The sequence below is a fragment of the Anguilla rostrata genome, chromosome 2 (assembly GCF_018555375.3).
Source record: "Anguilla rostrata isolate EN2019 chromosome 2, ASM1855537v3, whole genome shotgun sequence".
In the NCBI taxonomy this organism is placed as follows: domain Eukaryota; kingdom Metazoa; phylum Chordata; class Actinopteri; order Anguilliformes; family Anguillidae; genus Anguilla; species Anguilla rostrata.
Genome location: NC_057934.1, coordinates 66,603,222 through 66,622,372, shown reverse-complemented (window position 1 = coordinate 66,622,372; position 19,151 = coordinate 66,603,222). Strand labels below are relative to the sequence as shown.

General features: G+C 53.2%; 1 protein-coding gene across 1 annotated transcript in view; it reads left to right on the top strand.

Annotated features, from left to right (window-relative positions):
* stx8 (syntaxin 8) overlaps nucleotides 1–19,151 on the top strand; it is a 55,742-nt gene that overhangs the window by 30,529 nt on the left and 6,062 nt on the right. The window contains exon 7 of the mRNA XM_064324144.1: nucleotides 9,837–9,938. Within this exon, the coding sequence (XP_064180214.1) occupies nucleotides 9,837–9,938 (102 nt within the window). The remainder of the gene's footprint in view (nucleotides 1–9,836; nucleotides 9,939–19,151) is intronic.

Below are 19,151 nucleotides of genomic sequence, written 5' to 3'. Positions count from 1 at the left end.
CATTCACATTTCCAATATAACTGGCAACAACAGCAGAAAACATGCACACGTTGTAAACAATTTGCTGTTTGATTACTTTCTCATCGTCAATTCTATATAGGCTAATCGCAAAATGACAAGAATAGAACGAAAACTCGGACTTGCGTGAAATTTTAAATTAGTAGTGGTACAGCCACCGCTTGTTTTCCTTCGGAGTTACTGCTAGCCGAGCAGCGAAGTGTGCCCTCCAGATGCGAACCATGCACCATAAATTAGCCCATAGTCTTCCTGGTCTTTTTGTGAAATTGAAGAATGGCAGAGTAAAATTACGGCAGTCTGAAAAAGCTAAAGGTACTATTACTAGAATTAACCTGTTATTTTACCATGACAAAAGTGCGGAAGGTGATTTCCAGTTTGCTTTTACTGTATCACCAATGTGAATTACGCAGAACTACCGCATACCTCACATAACTGTATCAAACGTTTTGATTCAATTACAATGGGCTAACAAAGAAAATCCGGAAGAAAATATTCAGCAACCGAATTAATCCGTTTGAATGTTTTAGTACGTAATATGCTGTCCCAGCACGAATGCTTAGCATTTTATAAAACGAATACTAAAGCAAGAAAAGAACAGAAGAGCACACGTTATAATTCCAAGACGTTGGCAGGCTATAACCAAAACTAGGCTACTGCGCCGCATAACATACAAGTTTGATTTGAAGTTATTATGAAAATAAATCGGGTTGCGCCGGCATATTTTCAAACATGGCGGGTAATGGCGGAAAATAAATACAACACAAGTGCTGCGAGTACTCGACCAATCAGAAATGTTCAGCGCTGCAAGCTCCACCCAAAAGGTTCCTGTACTTTCGGAAAGTACTACCCCCCGAGCAGGAACGTTTTGGGGGGTAAAACAAAGCCCCCAGAACTAAATTTAGACCCTAGTTCCTGCGGTGGAAACGCACTGAGTTCCTCAAAAGGTTCCTAGTTCCGGGGTATAGTTCCTGCGGTGGAAACGCGGCTAAACTGACTTTTGTCTTTTGAAAGCGCCTTCTGAGCAAGTCCTTATTTTAAAAAACTTCCCCCTGTCGAAGTGAGAGATTCAGTCGAAACCTTTCTTTCGCGAGTAGGGTCAGTAGCCCATCCAGCTGGTGTGTGGAGAGTCTGTGCCTGCCTGTCTGTTCCACCTGAACACCTGGTTGAGGGGGGGACGGGGGTTTTGCTGGTTTTTAGTTGCACGGCCTAAGCTTCCCTGACCTCTGGCATGTCCTCCCTAATTCAGGCAGGGTCCTGGGTGGACTCCCCTCTGCTCCAGGTGCAGGTGCCGGGGCGGGGCGGGGCTCGGGACGCTGGGGAAGAGCTCGCCTTTGAAGTACAAACAAGCGGGGGAAGCCCTGCCTTCGAAGCAATAAATAAGTGGGGTGCTATTCGTTTTGGCGGTGGGGAAGTGATGGGTCCCCGGGGGGCATGCTGGGGGCCCCGTTACTGAGGGGGAGGGCGGTGGAATCTCAGGGCACTGGCCCCCCGTTCCAGAACTAATCCGCTCAGCTGCACGGGGGCTTCTGACCACCAGATGCGCAGTGGAAGTGTGCTGGAGATTTCACACTGCACTGGGCCAGGGGAGTGAGTTATTGTGCATGTACACACATGCACACACAAACACGCACACACTTACACGCACACACACACGCACACACACAAACATGCACACACACACGCACACACAAACACACACACACAAACACGCACACACACACACACGCACACACACACACACACACACACACAAACACACACACGCACACACACGCACACACACACTCACACACACACACACAAACACACACACGCACACACTGCTGCTGAACCCAGGCAGGGCTTCCCTCAGTTAAAACGCTGCTGACAAGCAGGAGGCTCCTGGAAGGTGTGAGAATCAGTAGAATTATCTTCTGGGGACTGGGGTGGGGGGGGGGGGGAGGGTTGTGCTGGCTGTGGCTGCTGTGTGTGTGACTGTGGCCCCTGTATGTAACTCTGGCTCCTGTGTGTGACTGTGGCCCCTGTGTGTAACTCTGGCCTCTGTGTGTGTGACTCTGGCCCCTGTGTGTAACTCTGGCCCCTGTGTGTGAGACTGTGGCCCCTGTGTGTAACTCTGGCCTCTGTGTGTGAGACTGTGGCCCCTGTGTGTTACTCTGGCTTCTGTGTGTGTGCCTGTGGCCCCTGTGTGTAACCGTGGCCCCTGTGTGTAACTCTGGCCTCTGTGTGTGAGACTGTGGCCCCTGTGTGTTACTCTGGCTTCTGTGTGTGTGCCTGTGGCCCCTGTGTGTAACCGTGGCCCCTGTGTGTAACTGTGGCCCCTGTGTGTAACTCTGGCCCCTGTGTGTAACTCTGGCCCCTGTGTGAGACTGTGGCCCACACACACGCACACACACGCACACACACACTCACACACACACACACACAAACACACACACACACACACACACACACACACACACTCACACACACATACATACACACACACACACACATACACACACGCAGACACACACACACACATACATGCACGCATGCACATACACACACACACACACACACACACACATACATGCACGCATGCACATACACACACACACATGCACACACAAACATGCTCACACACTTGCACACACAAACACACACACGCAGACACACACACACACATACATGCACGCATGCATGTACGCACACACACACATGCACACACAAACATGCTATCACACACTCACACACTCACACACACACACACACACACACACACACACACACACACTGCACTCTCTTCCCCGAGACCTGCACAGACAGAGGTCTTCCACTTTCTCAGGGAGGCCCGGTCTTTAGATCTCGAGCTGGTCTTTAGTCAGGCCTGCCCCCAGGCCGAGCCGCTGTGTTATATGGAGCTCTGGCTCGCCTTTATCAGTCCTGTGTGATCCGTGCGGCTGTCCCGCGGAGAGTCACGCCACCGGCTCCCGCGTGTCCTGGGTCTCCCGCCTGTCCTGGGTCTCCGGGGTGTCCTGGGTCTCCGGCGTGTCCTGGGTCTCCGGCGTGTCCTGGGTCTCCCGCCTGTCCTGGGTCTCCTGCATTATTGGGGCTTCGCCGCCATGCCGCGCGGAGCCGAACCAGGCAAGCCGAGTGAGGGCGCAGGGTGGGGACAGGGGGTGAGGGTGAAGTGTTGGGATAGGGGGTGAGGGTGCGGTGTGAGAAGGGGGTGAGGGTGCAGGGTGTGGACAGGGAGTGAGGGTGCAGTATGGGAGGGGGTGAGGGTGCGGGATGGGAGGGGGGTGAGGGTGAGTGTGAGAGGGGGGTGGTGGGGGGGAGGTCGTCTTGACCCCGGGCTCCTCCCTCCAGACCTGGCCGACGGGGGCAGGGAGCGATAGTCTAATCTTATCTGCTCCCAAAGTCCAGCGCTGCGGCACGAGTCCAGCGGCTGAGCAGCGACACGCGCCCAGGGGCAGAGGGCATGCTGGGAGTCAGAGGCCCCGCCAGATAAGGAGCCGTGCTATCGCCTCCCCAAAAGGGCTCGTTTCATCCCCTCTTCACCTCCCACACTCCCTTAATGCCGTCCTCTGTCCCTCCCGTTCAACATTTACTTACTGCTGCTGAACCCAGACAGGGCTTCCCTCAGTTAAAACGCTGCTGACAAGCAGGAGGCTCTGAAGGGTGAGAATCATAGATTTCTTCTGGGGACTGGGGTGGGGGTGGGGTTCTGGGTGCTGGGGTGGTGTGGTGTGTCTGGCCTGGGGACTGGGCCTTGTGCTCTGGCCTGTGTGTGTGAGCCTGGTGTCGGCCCCTGTGTGTGAGACTGTGGCCCCTGTGTGTGACTCTGGACCCTGTGTGTATGACTATGGCCCCTGTGTGTAACCGTGGCCCCTGTATGTAACTCTGGCCCCTGTGTGTAACTCTGGCCCCTGTGTGTGACTCTGGCCCCTGTGTGTGACTCTGGCCCCTGTGTGTGACTCTGGCCCCTGTGTGTAACTCTGGCCCCTGTGTGTAACCGTGGCCCCTGTATGTAACTCTGGCCCCTGTATGTAACCTTGGCCCCTGTGCCTGCAGTGGGAATCAGCAGGCAGCCACCCAGGCTGCTGAGTGGGACAGGACAGGCCGTGCTGTACCCTGGACCGCTCCAGCAGCAGGGGCGTAACTCACACTTTTGGGACTTTTGGGACTCCCCTGTCCCTGGAACGCGCTGGGTGGCGTGACGGCCAAGTCCCGTTAAATAACGCCAGAGGCGTGTGACGGGCCCTGCTGGCGGGGTGAGCTGGAGGCCCGCCTAGCGTTCCACCGCTCGTGAGCTTATTACCGCAATTACCGCCGTTTGTGTCGCGTTACAGAGCCGTTAAACGTCCCGGGCTCCGCGCCTGTTAAAATTTTTTTTTTTTTGCGTCACCGGATGATTGATTAAAGATGAAAATGTCATTATTTTTTCCTTCATCTTTCCAGAAGTTTTTAAGGTGGGGGGGGACTGGGGGTTTAGTCAAGCCCCCGCCACCAACACTGTGCTTTGGTTTTTATCAGCCACAGTCCTCCAGGTTTATTGGGGGGTTTATTATCTTGTAAATAATCAGCAGAAACTTGGGTTGCGCTGATCCTCTGACCGGTCGTCCGGGCAACTGTGTTTACCTCGGTCACGGTGAAAAAGTACGGGACCGAAAACTCACAGCGTCTTGTAAATAATAGTAATTGCCTGCGTTATATCATAATGCAGAGCGAGCGCATCTGGGTCCAGTGAAGTCACAGTTACGCCGGAGATGCTGTTTTCATTGGCAGACGGCGGTCCTGCTCTGGGCCAATCAGTGACAGCTGCGGCGGTGTGGGCCGGGCAGAGCTCCCCCCCCCCCGTGTATCCCTGGGAGACGGGAGAAACGGTTTGAGTAAGTGCGACAGAGTCAGCGCCGGGCGGTTTGTGATCAGGCCCGTAGGAAAACGAGCTGGTCTCGGGGAGGTGCACCATGGGAAGGGGTCCTGTAATAAACGGGCGTGGTCTTGGAGCGCGTGAAGGCGCCGCTGTGCCGCCATGGCGAGATCGGGCGTCTGCAGGCCAGAGGGTTTGCTTGTGGTGGAGCGGGCACGGGGGTGGCACTCCCTCCAGGGGAACTCACTCTGGCTGAATTCCCGCTGTCAGAGGCTGCAGGGGGGCCTGTTCCCCCCCTCCCCAGCCCTGGAGGGTGAGCTGCTGCTGCTCGAGGCTGGAGGTCCTGACGTGACGCTGCCGTTTCGGCTGTCTGCGTGCAGGCTGTGAGCGTCGCCTTGCTCGCCTGCAGGGGGCGCTGACGCTGGCCGCACTCTGGTCCCGCGTCCCAATGGCCGGGAAGTGTGCGGGACGTCCCGCCCAGAACAGAGCAAAAGATCCCTCCACCTGAGCCAGCCCTTCCCCACGCTTCACTCAGTCAAGCCTCCTGTCACATGACCTCCTTCCCCACCACTGGGATCGCAGGGTCCAGCTCTTCCTGCTTTTAAGGGCACTGCAGCGTATGGAAGCCTGACAGTCCACCCGTTACTTCCTCAAAGGCTCAGGCCATGCGGTCACAACAATGGTGGCAAAAAAAGGAGGAGAAGAAACAAAAAAAACCAAGGTGCAGATGGGCCGTCGCTCGGGAACACATCTGCGTCCTATCGGTGCCTTCCTGAGCCGGCCCGGTCCTGTGAGTCACACGCAGCGGGCGGAGCGTTGCCAGGCAACCTCGCGCGGAGTCAGGAAGCGTCCTTCGGCCTCAAGCGCTGGGTTCAGCATCCTGAGGGAACCGTCTGAGCCTTCGGCCTGGCTAAATAAAAACCCAGCTGTGCCCTCCTGCCACACACGAACATGAGCACCCCCCAGGACCCCAAACCCCTGCCCCGCCCCCCCCCGTCCCCCCCGGCTCCAGCAGCCCCCCTCCCTCAGCTCCACCGGTGATGGGGACGGTCAGAGCAACAGGACAGTCAGGAGACGAGAGCCAGTGAAGGAAGAGAAGCCCCCCACCCCCCACCCCCTCTTCAGTGCCTCGCCTCTTCCTCTCCAGACAGGAAACGGCGGGGACAGACGCGCCGAGCGGCGGGACCGCCTCGTTCATTCCGCTCCGTTCGTTGGGCGCGCGGCGTTCCTGTGGCGGCGTTCTGCTTCGTCTGCCGCGCGTTTTCCCGCGTTGGTATGTCGGTGCTTTACGCTCCGCTGCTGCCGAACATCACACGGGTGTGTGCTCAGTCCCTAAACGCCTGTCTGTTTAGCGTTTCTCACGCAAAAAAACCGTGACGATAATACAAGGAAAACAAAGGGCATTAACATAAAGAACAACACTTTTTTATTTATTTTTTTTAAACGCCTGGGTGTAATTAGTGAGCGGAGTAATTCCGGCGGAGACAGTCTAGACGCTCCTGATTATAGCGCTGACAGACGGGCACCTGAGAGGGCGATTAAGGCGTCGTCGCGGGCGTGATCGCACTGAGCGCGCTCCGCGCTGTTTGTTTTACCCGCGTCTCCGCTGACTTGCTTTCACTTGCCCCCCCTCAGTTCATCGTTTTTTTTGGCCTTCGGATTTGTGTTTCCTGAACCTCTGCAGTCGTTTGATTGGTGGTTCTCCTCTAGATTGTTTCTAATTGTTTTAGATGTATACAGTGTGTTCTGGGGGGTGTGTGGGTTCAGAACGCGTTGAGGTGATGTGTGCAGTAAAGTTGGTGCAGGCATGGGTTGGTATTCCTTTGTTGTTTTGTGTGTCTACTGTACATTCCATTGTGGGTATCACCTTTTCACCTATCTGCCCCACTGTACACTTATCTGCCCCAGTCTGTGTCTATCTGCCCCAGTGTGTCTGTCTATCTGCCCCAGCGTGTCTGTTTATCTGCTCCAGTGTGTGTCTGTGTGCTCCAGTGTGTGTAGTGTTGCAGGGCTGCTGGCTGTGATAGTGTGCTGCTGTATGTACTGTACAGATGCTCTCTGTAGCTGGAGCCAGGCGGCAGCGTGCTGCTCTGCTCAGCGCAGTGACTGTCCCAGGCCTGTGTGTCAGGCTGGGTGTCAGGCTGTGTCCCAGGCCTGTGTGTCAGGCCTGTGTCAGGCTGTGTCCTTGTCACTTTTTGTTGGGGGAGAGCGATGGGGTGATGGCAGGCTTCAGCACTGGTCTCTTTTTTTAGGTGATGGGATGTCCTGTGCTGGGTGTGGGGAGGGGCATTGTGCCAGCTTCCTGCCTGTCCCGGCAATGGAGTGGGCCACAGCTATAGGCAATGCTTGTGTGTGTGTGTGTGTGTGTGTGTGTGTGTGTGAGTGTGTGTGTGTATGTCTGCACGTGTGCATGTGTATGTCTGCATGTGTGCGTGCATGTGTGTATGTATGTGTGTGTGTCTGAGTGTGTGTGCGTGCGTGTGTGTTTGTGTGTGTGTGTATGTATGTGTGCGTGTGTGCTGTGTGTGCGTGTGTATGTGTGTGTGTGTGTGTGTGTATGTGTGTGTGTGCGTGTGTCTGTGCTTTCCCATGCTGTGGGGTTTGTGGGTCATCCAGCGTAATAATGCTGAAAATAAATCACCTTTTCCTGTAAGGCCTTGTGCTGTGGTGAGGGTGACATGCAGGTCAAAATCCAAAAAGAGCAACTGCCCCATGTCTGAATAAGCACTACGTTAGGAAACGGAGAATTAAGCTGTCAGAGTAACAGGGTGTTGGGGCAGAAGGGTACGGGGGTGATTGAGGGAGGGGGGCATTTTTGTTTTTATGAAAGCCAGTGCATTCCACGTGCAGTTTCCAGGAGACCCGAAACCGGCCCGTCCCCCGGCACAGCTGCCCCCCCTGTGGCTCCTCCTGATGTCTTTCTCCAAAATGGTTGCCGTATGGTGGTGGTTGACGGGCATCTCCGGGGACAAGAGTTCTGAAGCCCTCGCAGGGTTGCCTCACCTTGTCTCAATTCCCCCTCCCCTCCCCTCCCTCCTCACTCCCCCATCTCGTGACATGCCAATTATCCACAACATGGCCTTTCCCGCTCTTTGAGTTCACCTCCAGGTCACAGCCCGACAGCGCGACCCGTTTTCGTCCGCCGTTAAAATGAATACGAATCATCGTTTTGTTGCCCTTGAAAGGAAACGATTAGGTTTGTGCAGCGTCTTGACTATAATCTGCCCACACTACGAGCTCTGGCCTGACGCGCAGCCATTGGTTGGAATGGCCAGTACAGCACTCCGGTGGCTGTATTTGTGTCAGTGACCAGATTTTTCAAAATGCAAGGGTTTTTTTTTTTTTTTTTTTTTTTCCCTCCTCCAGCTCCAGAAACAGGTTGTTTCTTAGCCCGAGAAGCTTGTTTGAGTTGGCAAAAGGAGGGCTCTAGCAGAAGAAAGCCATACTTCCCCTTCCTACTGACAAACATCCAGCTAGCTGGTGGTGGATATCTGAATGGAGTTTATATTGGTGGGGATTTTTTTCAGGGTTCTGTTTGACAATTTTTTGGTTTATTTCGTTGTTCATGCTGTACCAGGGACATAAAAAAAAACTTTAAAAAAATCTTGAGAGGCCGCTGGAAAGAAAGAGCCTTTCATCAATACTGTTTTTAAAAGAACCATGCAGGCAAATTACGTTTTTAAATGGCAACGGATAACTTTGTTAAGTTCAAAAATGCAATGTACCGTGATATTTATAACATTCTTTTTTAGGTCACACATGCTTCCTTCTGCTTTCATGAGAAGTGCTGTTGAAATGTTCAAGACCCCCCCCCCCCCAATGTCCTGTGTGTGGCCTGCTGCCAACCTCAGAGCCAGCTAACTTGGGGGGGGAGGGGTGGTGATGACCAGTGTGTAGGTAATTAGTGTGTGGTAAAGATCAGTGTGTGGATCATCAGTATGGCAATGATCAGTGTGTGGATCATCAGTATGGCAATGATCAGTGTGTGGATCATCAATGTGGTAAAGATCAGCGTGTGGATCATCAGTATGGTAATGATCAGTGTGTGGATCATCAGTATGGTAATGATCAGTGTGTGGATCATCAGTATGGTAAAGATCAGTGTGTGGATCATCAGTAAGGTAAAGATCAGTGTTGCGGTGACCAGTATGGTGATGAGCAACATGTGGAGGACCACGTTTGGCCTCGCTGTCTGTAATCCACCCCTGCCGATGCTCTCTGATCTGGTGAGCAGCTACTGTGGCTTATCCATCACTGAACACACGAGCCCCCCCCCCCCCCCATTCTGTAACACCAGCAGCTCCAGTGAGCACGAACTCAGTTCTTTAGACAGCTGTATAGGATCCATAATCTCCACCTGAAATCACCCAATCACTGACTCCACTGAACACACCGACTGCCTATAAACGCTTTCCCTTTCAACACTCAACTCAACACGCAAACCCCCCCCCCCCAGGCTGAAACAAACCCCCGCCACGCGGTTCGAGGGCCGCCCGTCTCCTCTGAACACCCCAGCGCTCGTTCAGCTCTGCTACTGAGCACCGCCGGGCGCGGCAGGCCGGTGTCGGGTACAAATGGCGGCCTCTGGCTGTCCTGAGCGTGGTTGCGGTTTCTCTGAGCCCCAGTCTTCCTGCTGTACGGTTACTCTTCAGTGTTAGACCCACCTGTGGCAGTGCCCAGGCCCGTGCTTATTGAAGGCAGCACACATTCGGGGGGGGGGGGGGGGGGGGGGTCACACGTTCCCATTCAGGGCTCTCCTCTGGCCTGCTGTGCTTTTTGAGGCTGCCGCTGGGTCAGGCACTGTTCCCTTTCCCCTGCTGTGTGCGGGACGGCTAACTTCATTAGCGCCTGGAGGCCAGAGGAGGAGGCGGGGTTTAAAGCTCTGGATCCAGCACCGCCGGCTGTTTCATTCATTCTCTGTTTTTTTTTTTTTTCTTTTCTCTTCTCCCTCTCTTCTTCCCGGCAGAAATCATCGACGACGTGGCGCGCCTGGTGGACAAGACCGACGACAGGATCCGCAACGAGACGCGAAGGGTTAAGCTGGTGGAGACCAAGTCGGCCAACTGCGGTAAGAGCCTCGCCTTTCTCTCCCCCCGATCGCAGGTTCGGGTTTGAGGGGGATGGCTCCCCGTTTGATCTGCTCTGCATTAATAACCCAGCCCTTATAAACCTGACGGGACGGCTGGGCTACGGGTTGTTCCAGTGCCTTTCCCCCCCTCTGTCTCCATTCAGTGCAGTCTGGCAGGCGCACAGGGACCAGCGAGAGCAGAGGCGACACGCAGGCGGTAATGGCGGTACCAGACCCAGGCCTTCAGTTTTAAGACTTGGCAGGTTTGGGAGTCTGTGTGTCGTACTCAGTAAATCCCCAGCCTTGGGAAAGTGACATTAACGAGGGTAGCGCTGGTCTCGACGGCTCAGGAGCAGTGTTCAGGAGCAGCGTTCAGGATCAGTATTCAAGAGCAGTGTTCAGGAGCAGTATTCAGGAGCAGTATTCAGGAGCAGTGTTCAGGAGCAGTGTTCAGGAGCAGTGTTCAGGAGCAGTGTTCAGGAGCAGTATTCCAGAGCAGTGTTCTGGAGCAGCAGTGTTCAGGAGCGGTGTTCAGGAGCAGTGTTCAGGAGCAGTGTTCAGGAGCGGTATTCAGGAGCAGTGTTCAGGAGCGGTGTTCAGGAGCAGTGTTCAGGAGCAGTGTTCAGGAGCAGTGTTCTGGAGCAGTGTTCAGGTGCAGTATTCAGGAGCGGTGTTCAGGAGCAGTGCTGGAGGAGAAGCAGACCGTGTCGCTCTGCCCGGCTGCTCTGCGTGAGTAATCAGGTGATGTGCGCAGGCCGCTCGGTGTCGTGGTGATCCAGCCGTATGCAGCTCCTCCGCCAGGCCTGGCTGCACGGGGACGGGTCGCGACTGTGTGTCCGTGCTCCAGTAAAACAGGCGCTTTTGGGGGTGAGTGAGTGTGTTCGGCTGCGGGACGGGGTCGGGGTTCTGTTTCCCCCTCGCTGACGGGGTGAGCGGGATGAGGGGGGGGGGCCTGGTCTGCAGCGCCTCCGCGGGGGCCGGAGAGGCCGGCCAGCCCCATCCATCATCCGCCCGGGCGCGTAAGCACCACGCGCGCGCTGAGGAGGGGGGGAGGGGGGGGGGGGGTGGGGGGGGCGCTGCCCGGTGGGCCAGAGAGACGGACGCCAACGCTGCCAAGCACATATCGCCGTTTAATTACACAAAAATAAATGTTGGGAGGGCTGGCACGGGGACTGTGCAGCGAACGGCGTCCCGGCCGGGGTGTAACGTGACCCCCCCCCCCCCCCAAGGCTGCGTCTCCGTGGAGAGGAGGGGAGCTGCCAGCTGGGAAGCAAGGGGGCATGCTGGGAGAGAATTCCCAGAGAAAGGGGGGGGGGGGTGACGGCTTGTTTAGGTTTGATAATCGTTTCGCGGGAAGCGTCAGACTTAATAAGAGAAGTCTTGGCTGGTGTTAGAGACTTTTTTTTTTTTTTTTTTGAGGTTTAGCTGGACGAATCGGCAGAGAGCCGTGGCTGATCGGCGATCGATACCGAGGCCATCGGCGAAGCTTTAAGGGCGTGGTCCGTGCTTCTCAATCAATCAATCAATTTTAGATTTTGTATGGAGCGTGGTACTCAGACAACGGCAGCCACAGGCAGCCTAAGGCACTGGCAGGGACGCGGCAGAGGAAGAGCCCAGGACCCGCTAGAACTCCCTCGCGCTCACGTGCCGACTGGTGCCGCATGCCGCTAGAGCTTGAGCTGATTGCGGTGCAGGAGACAGGTGGTGGGATGGCACAGCTAATCTCGCCTGCCTTACCACTCACCCCTGCGCCAACATCCCCCCCCCCCAAAGCGCGGCGGCACAGTGCGCAGGAAGAGGTTCAGTGGGTCAGGGAGTGTGTTAGGCGGCAGTGTAGTATAATGGCTAAGGAGTTGGTCTTGTAACCTAAATGTTGCAGGTTCGATTCCCCGGTAGGACACTGCCGTTGTGCCCTTGAGCAAAGTACTTAACCTGCATTGCTCCAGCATGTATCCAGCTGTATCATCCGGATAAGAGCGTCTGCTAAAAGCCTGTAATGTAATGTAATGTGTGGGACAGAGCGGACAGAGGGGCCCGGGCTCTATTTGCCCGGTGAAAACCAGGCCGGCCCGCGTCGCCACGGGAAACGCCGCCGGCATCGTCGCGCCGGGAAACGGGCGAGCCGCGGCTCAGGCAGTCAAATTTGGGGAAACAGCGAGGCGAAGGTCAGCTAATACAACGCTTAATTCCACTTCCTGGTCCCCATGACGCCCAGCCGGGGTTTGTTTGAAGATCCCAGAACCCAGAGTGACTCCGCGCATTGTCCCAGGCCTGAGTATTCCTCTGCAGTGCCAGTCCTTAACCATATTAATGTATTCTGTGAGGGGGGGGGGGGGCTTGCTGAATGGAAAATTCCCCCTCTCTTATTTGCTCCCACCTCCCCTCTCTTTCCCCCCCCTCCATTCCTCCTTTTCTTGCCCTCCTCTTTCTCTCTCTCTCTCTCTCTCTCTCTCTCTCTCTCACTTTGTTTGACACTTGCCTTTGTCTCTGCCGGAGAAAGAATTGAAAATGGAGCATGCCGCAGATCTGTTTGGGAAGGCCTCTTGCTGCGTGTTTATGATTCCTGGGCTGAAGCGGTGTTTATTTTCGAAGCCCTTGTTGATCTGTCGGAGGCGTGTGTTGTGTCTTCACTCAAACGCCTTCCCTACGTGGGAACGGGGGCATTTTACGCCACAGGGCATATTTCGCATACTTTTTTTTTTTTTTTGTAAATGTGTCGAAGTTCCTTCCAGGCATTTTCTGCCGTCGAAGGCTCCCGGAGTTATCTCAGCGATTTAATGTTTGTCCTGCTGCGCTTCCCTCTGTCAATATATAAATCCTTTAGAATAAAAACAGGAAAAATTGCTGAAAAACAATTTCTGTCTGGTTGGGGAAGAAATCTTAATTATTTGCCCAGTTGAGCATGGAGAAGGTGATGCTGAACGCGGTGACCACCTGAATTAAAGTCTCAGATCTCTGTCGAAATGTAATCCGGTATCTTTAGCCTTAGCCTGCAGACGTCATGCTGTAGCAGAGCTTAATCTATTTACTGATAGCGCAGTTTGTTTCTTTATGGGGGAGCTGAAGAGCCTACTTCACCCGGCAGAATTAGGGAGACCAGGCCCTGGAGCTGAGCTGGTGCTACTGTTTTATCAACAGGGCCCTTTTTTTATTTTTCACTGAATGGTAATGCGAGGTGAGTGCTTCTTTTAGGGTTTTTCGGGGGAAGAAGGACAGAGGGGGGGGGGGGGGTGAGTGAAAATAGCAAATGCACTTCCTCTTGTGGGGCTGTGGGATTCTCAGCAACACCATTAATTTCTAATGCTCTCTCTAATCCCGCATGGAAATGTTAATGAGATGAGAGAGGGGGAGGGGCTGAGAGCCCCGTCTCTGCGCCGGGCAGAGAGAGTTAAGGAATGGATCTCAGACTCTCGAGTAAAGGGGGCTTCTCCAAGACACATGAGAAGAGCCTTTGTTTTCCTGTTTTAATAAGCCAGGAATAAAGGCTTTAACCCAGAAGAGCACTGAAAGAGAGAGAGAGAGGGGGAAAGAACGAGTGAGAGAGTGAGAGGCGGGAGAGGGGAAGGAGAGGGAAGCGCCGAGGGGTTGGTGTCAGACTTTTTTTTTGGGGGGGGGGGGGGTGGTATTAGACGCTGGGGATTTATGGAAGGCGTGAGAGAGGGAGGCGTTCGCTGCAGCTGATGCGATGGACGCTCGCTCCGATGGTGTAAGCCGAGCGGTTCTCAGAGCCTTCCATCAGTTTTGACTTAATTAAGGAACTGGAAGCTTTTGTTTTCCGCCAGTCCTCTTGTGTGCAGAGTGAATGGGGGCTCTCAGTGAGTGTGCATGTGTGGGTATGTGTGTGCATGTGCGTGTGTGTGTCTGTGCGTGTGTGTGTCCATGTGCATGTGCGTGTGTGTGTCTGTGCATGCATGCGTGTGTGTGTCTGACCATGTGTGTGTCCGTGTGTGTGTGTGTGTGTGTGTGTGTGCGTGCGTGCATGTGTGTGTGTCTGTATGCGTGTGTGTGTGCACATGCATGTGTGTGTGTGGAGGGGTACTAGTGGATAGCGCACGTGTGCGTGTGCGTGCGTGTGTGCATGCACACGTGACTGCGTGCATGTGTGTGCGTCTGTATGTGTGAGTGTGTGTGTGTGCGTGCATGTGTATAGGTGTGCGTGCGTGTGTGTGTGTGCAGGGGTACTGGTGGACGGCGCACATACACACTCCGCACCCCTTTTGTGTTTGGCTGCCGCGCTGCAGACAGGAACAGGTGCGGGCGGGGCCCTGGCAGGGGTCAGCTCCGCTGAAGGGAGGGAGGGAGGGAGGGAGGGGCCCCGTATCCTCCGGGCTCCAGCTCCAGGGCGCGGCGTGGCTAGCGTGACTGCAGCAGGCGGAAAGACGCTGAGCCGGACCTGAACCGGACCTGAACCAGAACCGAACCGCCCCGGTCACCCGGGGAAACACGCCCGTGATAGATAGTGATAGATGTCTTCCGGAAAAGAATCGCTCTTCCCCTCTGACTCTGACCGAACATGCCTGCTCAGGGAGAATTTGAGCCGTAGGACTCGCTCTCTGTTGATGTGATGGCCTTTCGATTAAATTAAACGACTCAAATTGGAAAAAGAAAAATACGTTGAATTTTAAGGGAATATTGTGCTCAGTCTATAGCTCCTGTGGTTCTCCTATAGGCACTATATACTGTACAGAGGCTGCACAGAATGTAATTTTTCATTATTGAACGTGGACAATGCACTCTTTATTTTACTGTGAACGTTTCCCCATACTCGAACAGACCTGCAAGGCAAAAAGCATAGCAGATGAGATATTCCCTGTGGGCACGTACAATTTAAATGACATTATAAAGATTTGATTAATTGCTCTTGTAATTCTTGAATACAAAGGCCTGTGAGGACTTGGGGGACATAGGGAAAGATGTATTACTTTTGGCTCATAACAGTGAAAATAGTTGGCCCATTATGTTATATGGAAGAAAATGCCTTTCATCATAAATAGAAGTCATCTAATCAGCGATCTTCAAGTTTTTTTAACGAAAAGTCAGAAAGAGTTTATGTATCAGTTGATGTAGGCCCAGAAACGCCACACTCTCCTCTCTCTGTGAGCGAAGGTGATTACTGAATGGATGATTTACACAATTGGACAGATACAATTCAGAAGATTGTGTGATTGTACAGTTGATTGACTGGTACTCAAATTTTCAAATAGCACTGGCTGGCTGCGTCATCATTGTAAAACTAGCCATTGATAAGTAATACATACATTAATGATTATTTTATCAGTGGAACAAAATAGAATCCAGACAGTCCTATATAGAGCCTACACATTATATTAACTTTTCACGTATCACTACTGATTTAGTTCATTTTAATAGAGAACACTCAGGCCTGTATGTCTGTGCTTCTCTTCCCATTGCTAAACAAGCTGACTAACTTGGTATTCCCTTGACATTTTCTGTTTAACTGCCTTAAATATGTGACTATTTATAAGTTAGGTTGATTGGACATATCAATTTATTTTATACATTTGATTAATGAATAGATGTAAACCTACAGACAATTGCATATTTTGTCAGCGGGTCAGTGTGGGATTTTATAGCCCTAGCCTTGCGGCTCAGTGTGGGGTTTTATAGCCCTAACCTTGCAGCTCAGTGTGGGGTTTATAGCCCTAACCTTGCAGCTCAGTGTGGGGGTTTATAGCCCTAACCTTGCAGCTCAGTGTGGGGTTTTATAGCCCTAACCTTGCGGCTCAGTGTGGGGTTTTATAGCCCTAACCTTGCAGCTCAGTGTGGGGTTTTATAGCCCTAACCTTGCAGCTCAGTGTGGGGTTTTATAGCCCTAACCTTGCAGCTCAGTGTGGGGGTTTATAGCCCTAACCTTGCAGCTCAGTGTGGGGGTTTATAGCCCTAACCTTGCAGCTCAGTGTGGGGTTTTATAGCCCTAACCTTGCAGCTCAGTGTGGGGTTTTATAGCCCTAACCTTGCAGCTCAGTGTGGGGTTTTATAGCCCTAACCTTGCAGCTCAGTGTGGGGGTTTATATCCCTAGTCTTGCAGCTCAGTGTGGGGTTTTATAGCCCTAGCCTTGCAGCTCAGTGTGGGGTTTTATAGCCCTAGCCTTGCAGCTCAGTGTGGGGGTTTATAGCCCTAGCCTTGCAGCTCAGTGTGGGGGTTTATAGCCCTAACCTTGCAGCTCAGTGTGGGGGTTTATAGCCCTAGCCTTGCAGCTCAGTGTGGGGTTTTATAGCCCTAACCTTGCAGCTCAGTGTGGGGTTTTATAGCCCTAACCTTGCAGCTCAGTGTGGGGTTTTATAGCCCTAACCTTGCAGCTCAGTGTGGGGTTTTATAGCCCTAGCCTTGCAGCTCAGTGTGGGGTTTTATAGCCCTAGCCTTGCGGCTCAGTGTGGGGTTTTATAGCCCTAACCTTGCATCTCAGTGTGGGGTTTTATAGCCCTAGCCTTGCGGCTCAGTGTGGGGTTTTATAGCCCTAACCTTGCAGCTCAGTGTGGGGTTTATAGCCCTAGCCTTGCAGCTCAGTGTGGGGTTTTATAGCCCTAACCTTGCGGCTCAGTGTGGGGTTTATAGCCCTAACCTTGCAGCTCAGTGTGGGGGTTTTATAGCCCTAACCTTGCAGCTCAGTGTGGGGTTTTATAGCCCTAACCTTGCAGCTCAGTGTGGGGTTTTATAGCCCTAGCCTTGCAGCTCAGTGTGGGGTTTTATAGCCCTAACCTTGCAGCTCAGTGTGGGGTTTTATAGCCCTAACCTTGCAGCTCAGTGTGGGGTTTTATAGCTCTAACCTTGCAGCTCAGTGTGGGGTTTTATAGCCCTAACCTTGCACCTCAGTGTGGGGTTTTATAGCCCTAGCGGCTCAGTGTGGGGTTTTATAGCCCTAACCTTGCAGCTCAGTGTGGGGTTTTATAGCCCTAACCTTGCAGCTCAGTGTGGGGTTTTATAGCCCTAACCTTGCAGCTCAGTGTGGGGTTTTATAGCCCTAACCTTGCAGCTCAGTGTGGGGTTTTATAGCCCTAGCCTTGCAGCTCAGTGTGGGGTTTTATAGCCCTAGCCTTGCAGCTCAGTGTGGGGTTTTATAGCCCTAACCTTGCAGCTCAGTGTGGGGTTTTATAGCCCTAACCTTGCAGCTCAGTGTGGGGGTTTATAGCCCTAACCTTGCAGCTCAGTGTGGGGTTTTATAGCCCTAACCTTGCAGCTCAGTGTGGGGTTTTATAGCCCTAACCTTGCGGCTCAGTGTGGGGTTTTATAGCCCTAGCCTTGCAGCTCAGTGTGTGGGGTTTTATAGCCCTAACCTTGCAGCTCAGTGTGGGGGTTTATAGCCCTAGCCTTGCAGCTCAGTGTGGGGTTTTATAGCCCTAACCTTGCAGCTCAGTGTGGGGTTTTATAGCCCTAGCCTTGCAGCTCAGTGTGGGGTTTTATAGCCCTAGCCTTGCAGCTCAGTGTGGGGTTTTATAGCCCTAGCCTTGCAGCTCAGTGTGGGGTTTTATAGCCCTAGCCTTGCAGCTCAGTGTGGGGTTTTATAGCCCTAACCTTACAGCTCAGTGTGGGGGTTTATAGCCCTAACCTTGCAGCTCAGTGTGGGGTTTTATAGCCCTAGCCTTGCAGCTCAGTGTGGGGGTTTATAGCCCTAGCCTTGCAGCTCAGTGTGGGGTTTTATAGCCCTAACCTTACAGCTCAGTGTGGGGGTTTATAGCCCTAACCTTGCAGCTCAGTGTGGGGTTTTATAGCCCTAACATTGCAGCTCAGTGTGGGGTTTTATAGCCCTAGCCTTGCAGCTCAGTGTGGGGTTTTATAGCCCTAACCTTGCAGCTCAGTGTGGGGTTTTATAGCCCTAACCTTGCAGCTCAGTGTGGGGTTTATAGCCCTAACCTTGCAGCTCAGTGTGGGGTGTTTATAGCCCTAACCTTGCAGCTCAGTGTGGGGTTTTATAGCCCTAACCTTGCAGCTCAGTGTGGGGTTTTATAGCCCTACCTGCGGCTCAGTGTGGGGTTTTATAGCCCTAGCCTTGCAGCTCAGTGTGGGGTTTTATAGTCCTAGCCTTGCAGCTCAGTGTGGGGTTTTATAGCCCTAGCCTTGCAGCTCAGTGTGGGGTTTTATAGAGGCCCAAAGAGAGGTTCTGGGTGAAACAGATGAGTGGAAGCCTCTGGGGGACGAAAGGGAGGCTCGATTGCAGTGTAGTTTACAGCGAAAGGAGAGCTTTGAATTTGGGGAGACAAAAAAAGGAGGCTTATAGATTAGCCTGTTTTAATAGCCGTTAAGCCTGCCCCGGCCAAAATTAAAAGTTGAAGCGGTCTTCAGAAAGTTAAATGAAGCTCTTTTCACCGAGTCATTTCCCCCTGGAGAGGGAAAGGGGGACCGTTCCGATGGCAGATTAGCCCTGTACGCACCACCCAGCCCCGGGACGGACGGGCGGACGGGCGGGGGGGAAGGCGGGGGGGGATTCTCAGGGTCTAATCTCCATTTGGGCTCCTTCAGGCAGCTCCTCTCCTCCGTAATCTCCTTATCCCGCCACTGTTCCTGCACCCCTCCGGTCTGCAGGTGGCTTGCATCTCAAGTAGGCCCGAATTGTCTGGGCCCTTGAAGGGAGGCGAGGGGTGGAGGGTGGGGAGTGCGGGTGGGGTTGGTGGTCGAGGGTGCCTGTGAGTTAATTGTACTGATTTCCCCTATTCACAGACAGGGTGTGATTGGGGTATATGAGCCCCACATTAGAGCTCTGTTTCACTGTGTTTGGTGTGCCTCAGCCCTAACTCGGGCACCTCAAACCTTAAAGGTCCTAAATGCACCTGAAACCCTTTCCACTTCCGTGTCTGCGGGGAAGAGGCATCCACAGAACAGCTGGCCGTTAGCTTCCAACTGCCTTCATTTAACTGAGCTCAGAAATGCGTTTCTTAAATGTGAAGGAAGCCAGTGTGGATGACCACAGAGTATGAAGGGGTGATAAAGTATACAATTTTTGTGTTTTGTGTTTACACAGTTTCCCTTTGTCTAACGTTACATTTTGTCCAAAGATCTGAAACCGTTCAGTGTGGCAAATATGCAACAATAGAGGGAAATCAGGAAGCGGGCAAATACTTTTTCACGACATGGTATAGGACCACAAACAATGTTTTAAGTATGAATTGCTCGTGCCTGAGGTAAAAATCTGATGAAACGCACTGTGATGAACATCCTATCTCTGATCCTCCAGCACAGACCAATTATTTCACCTT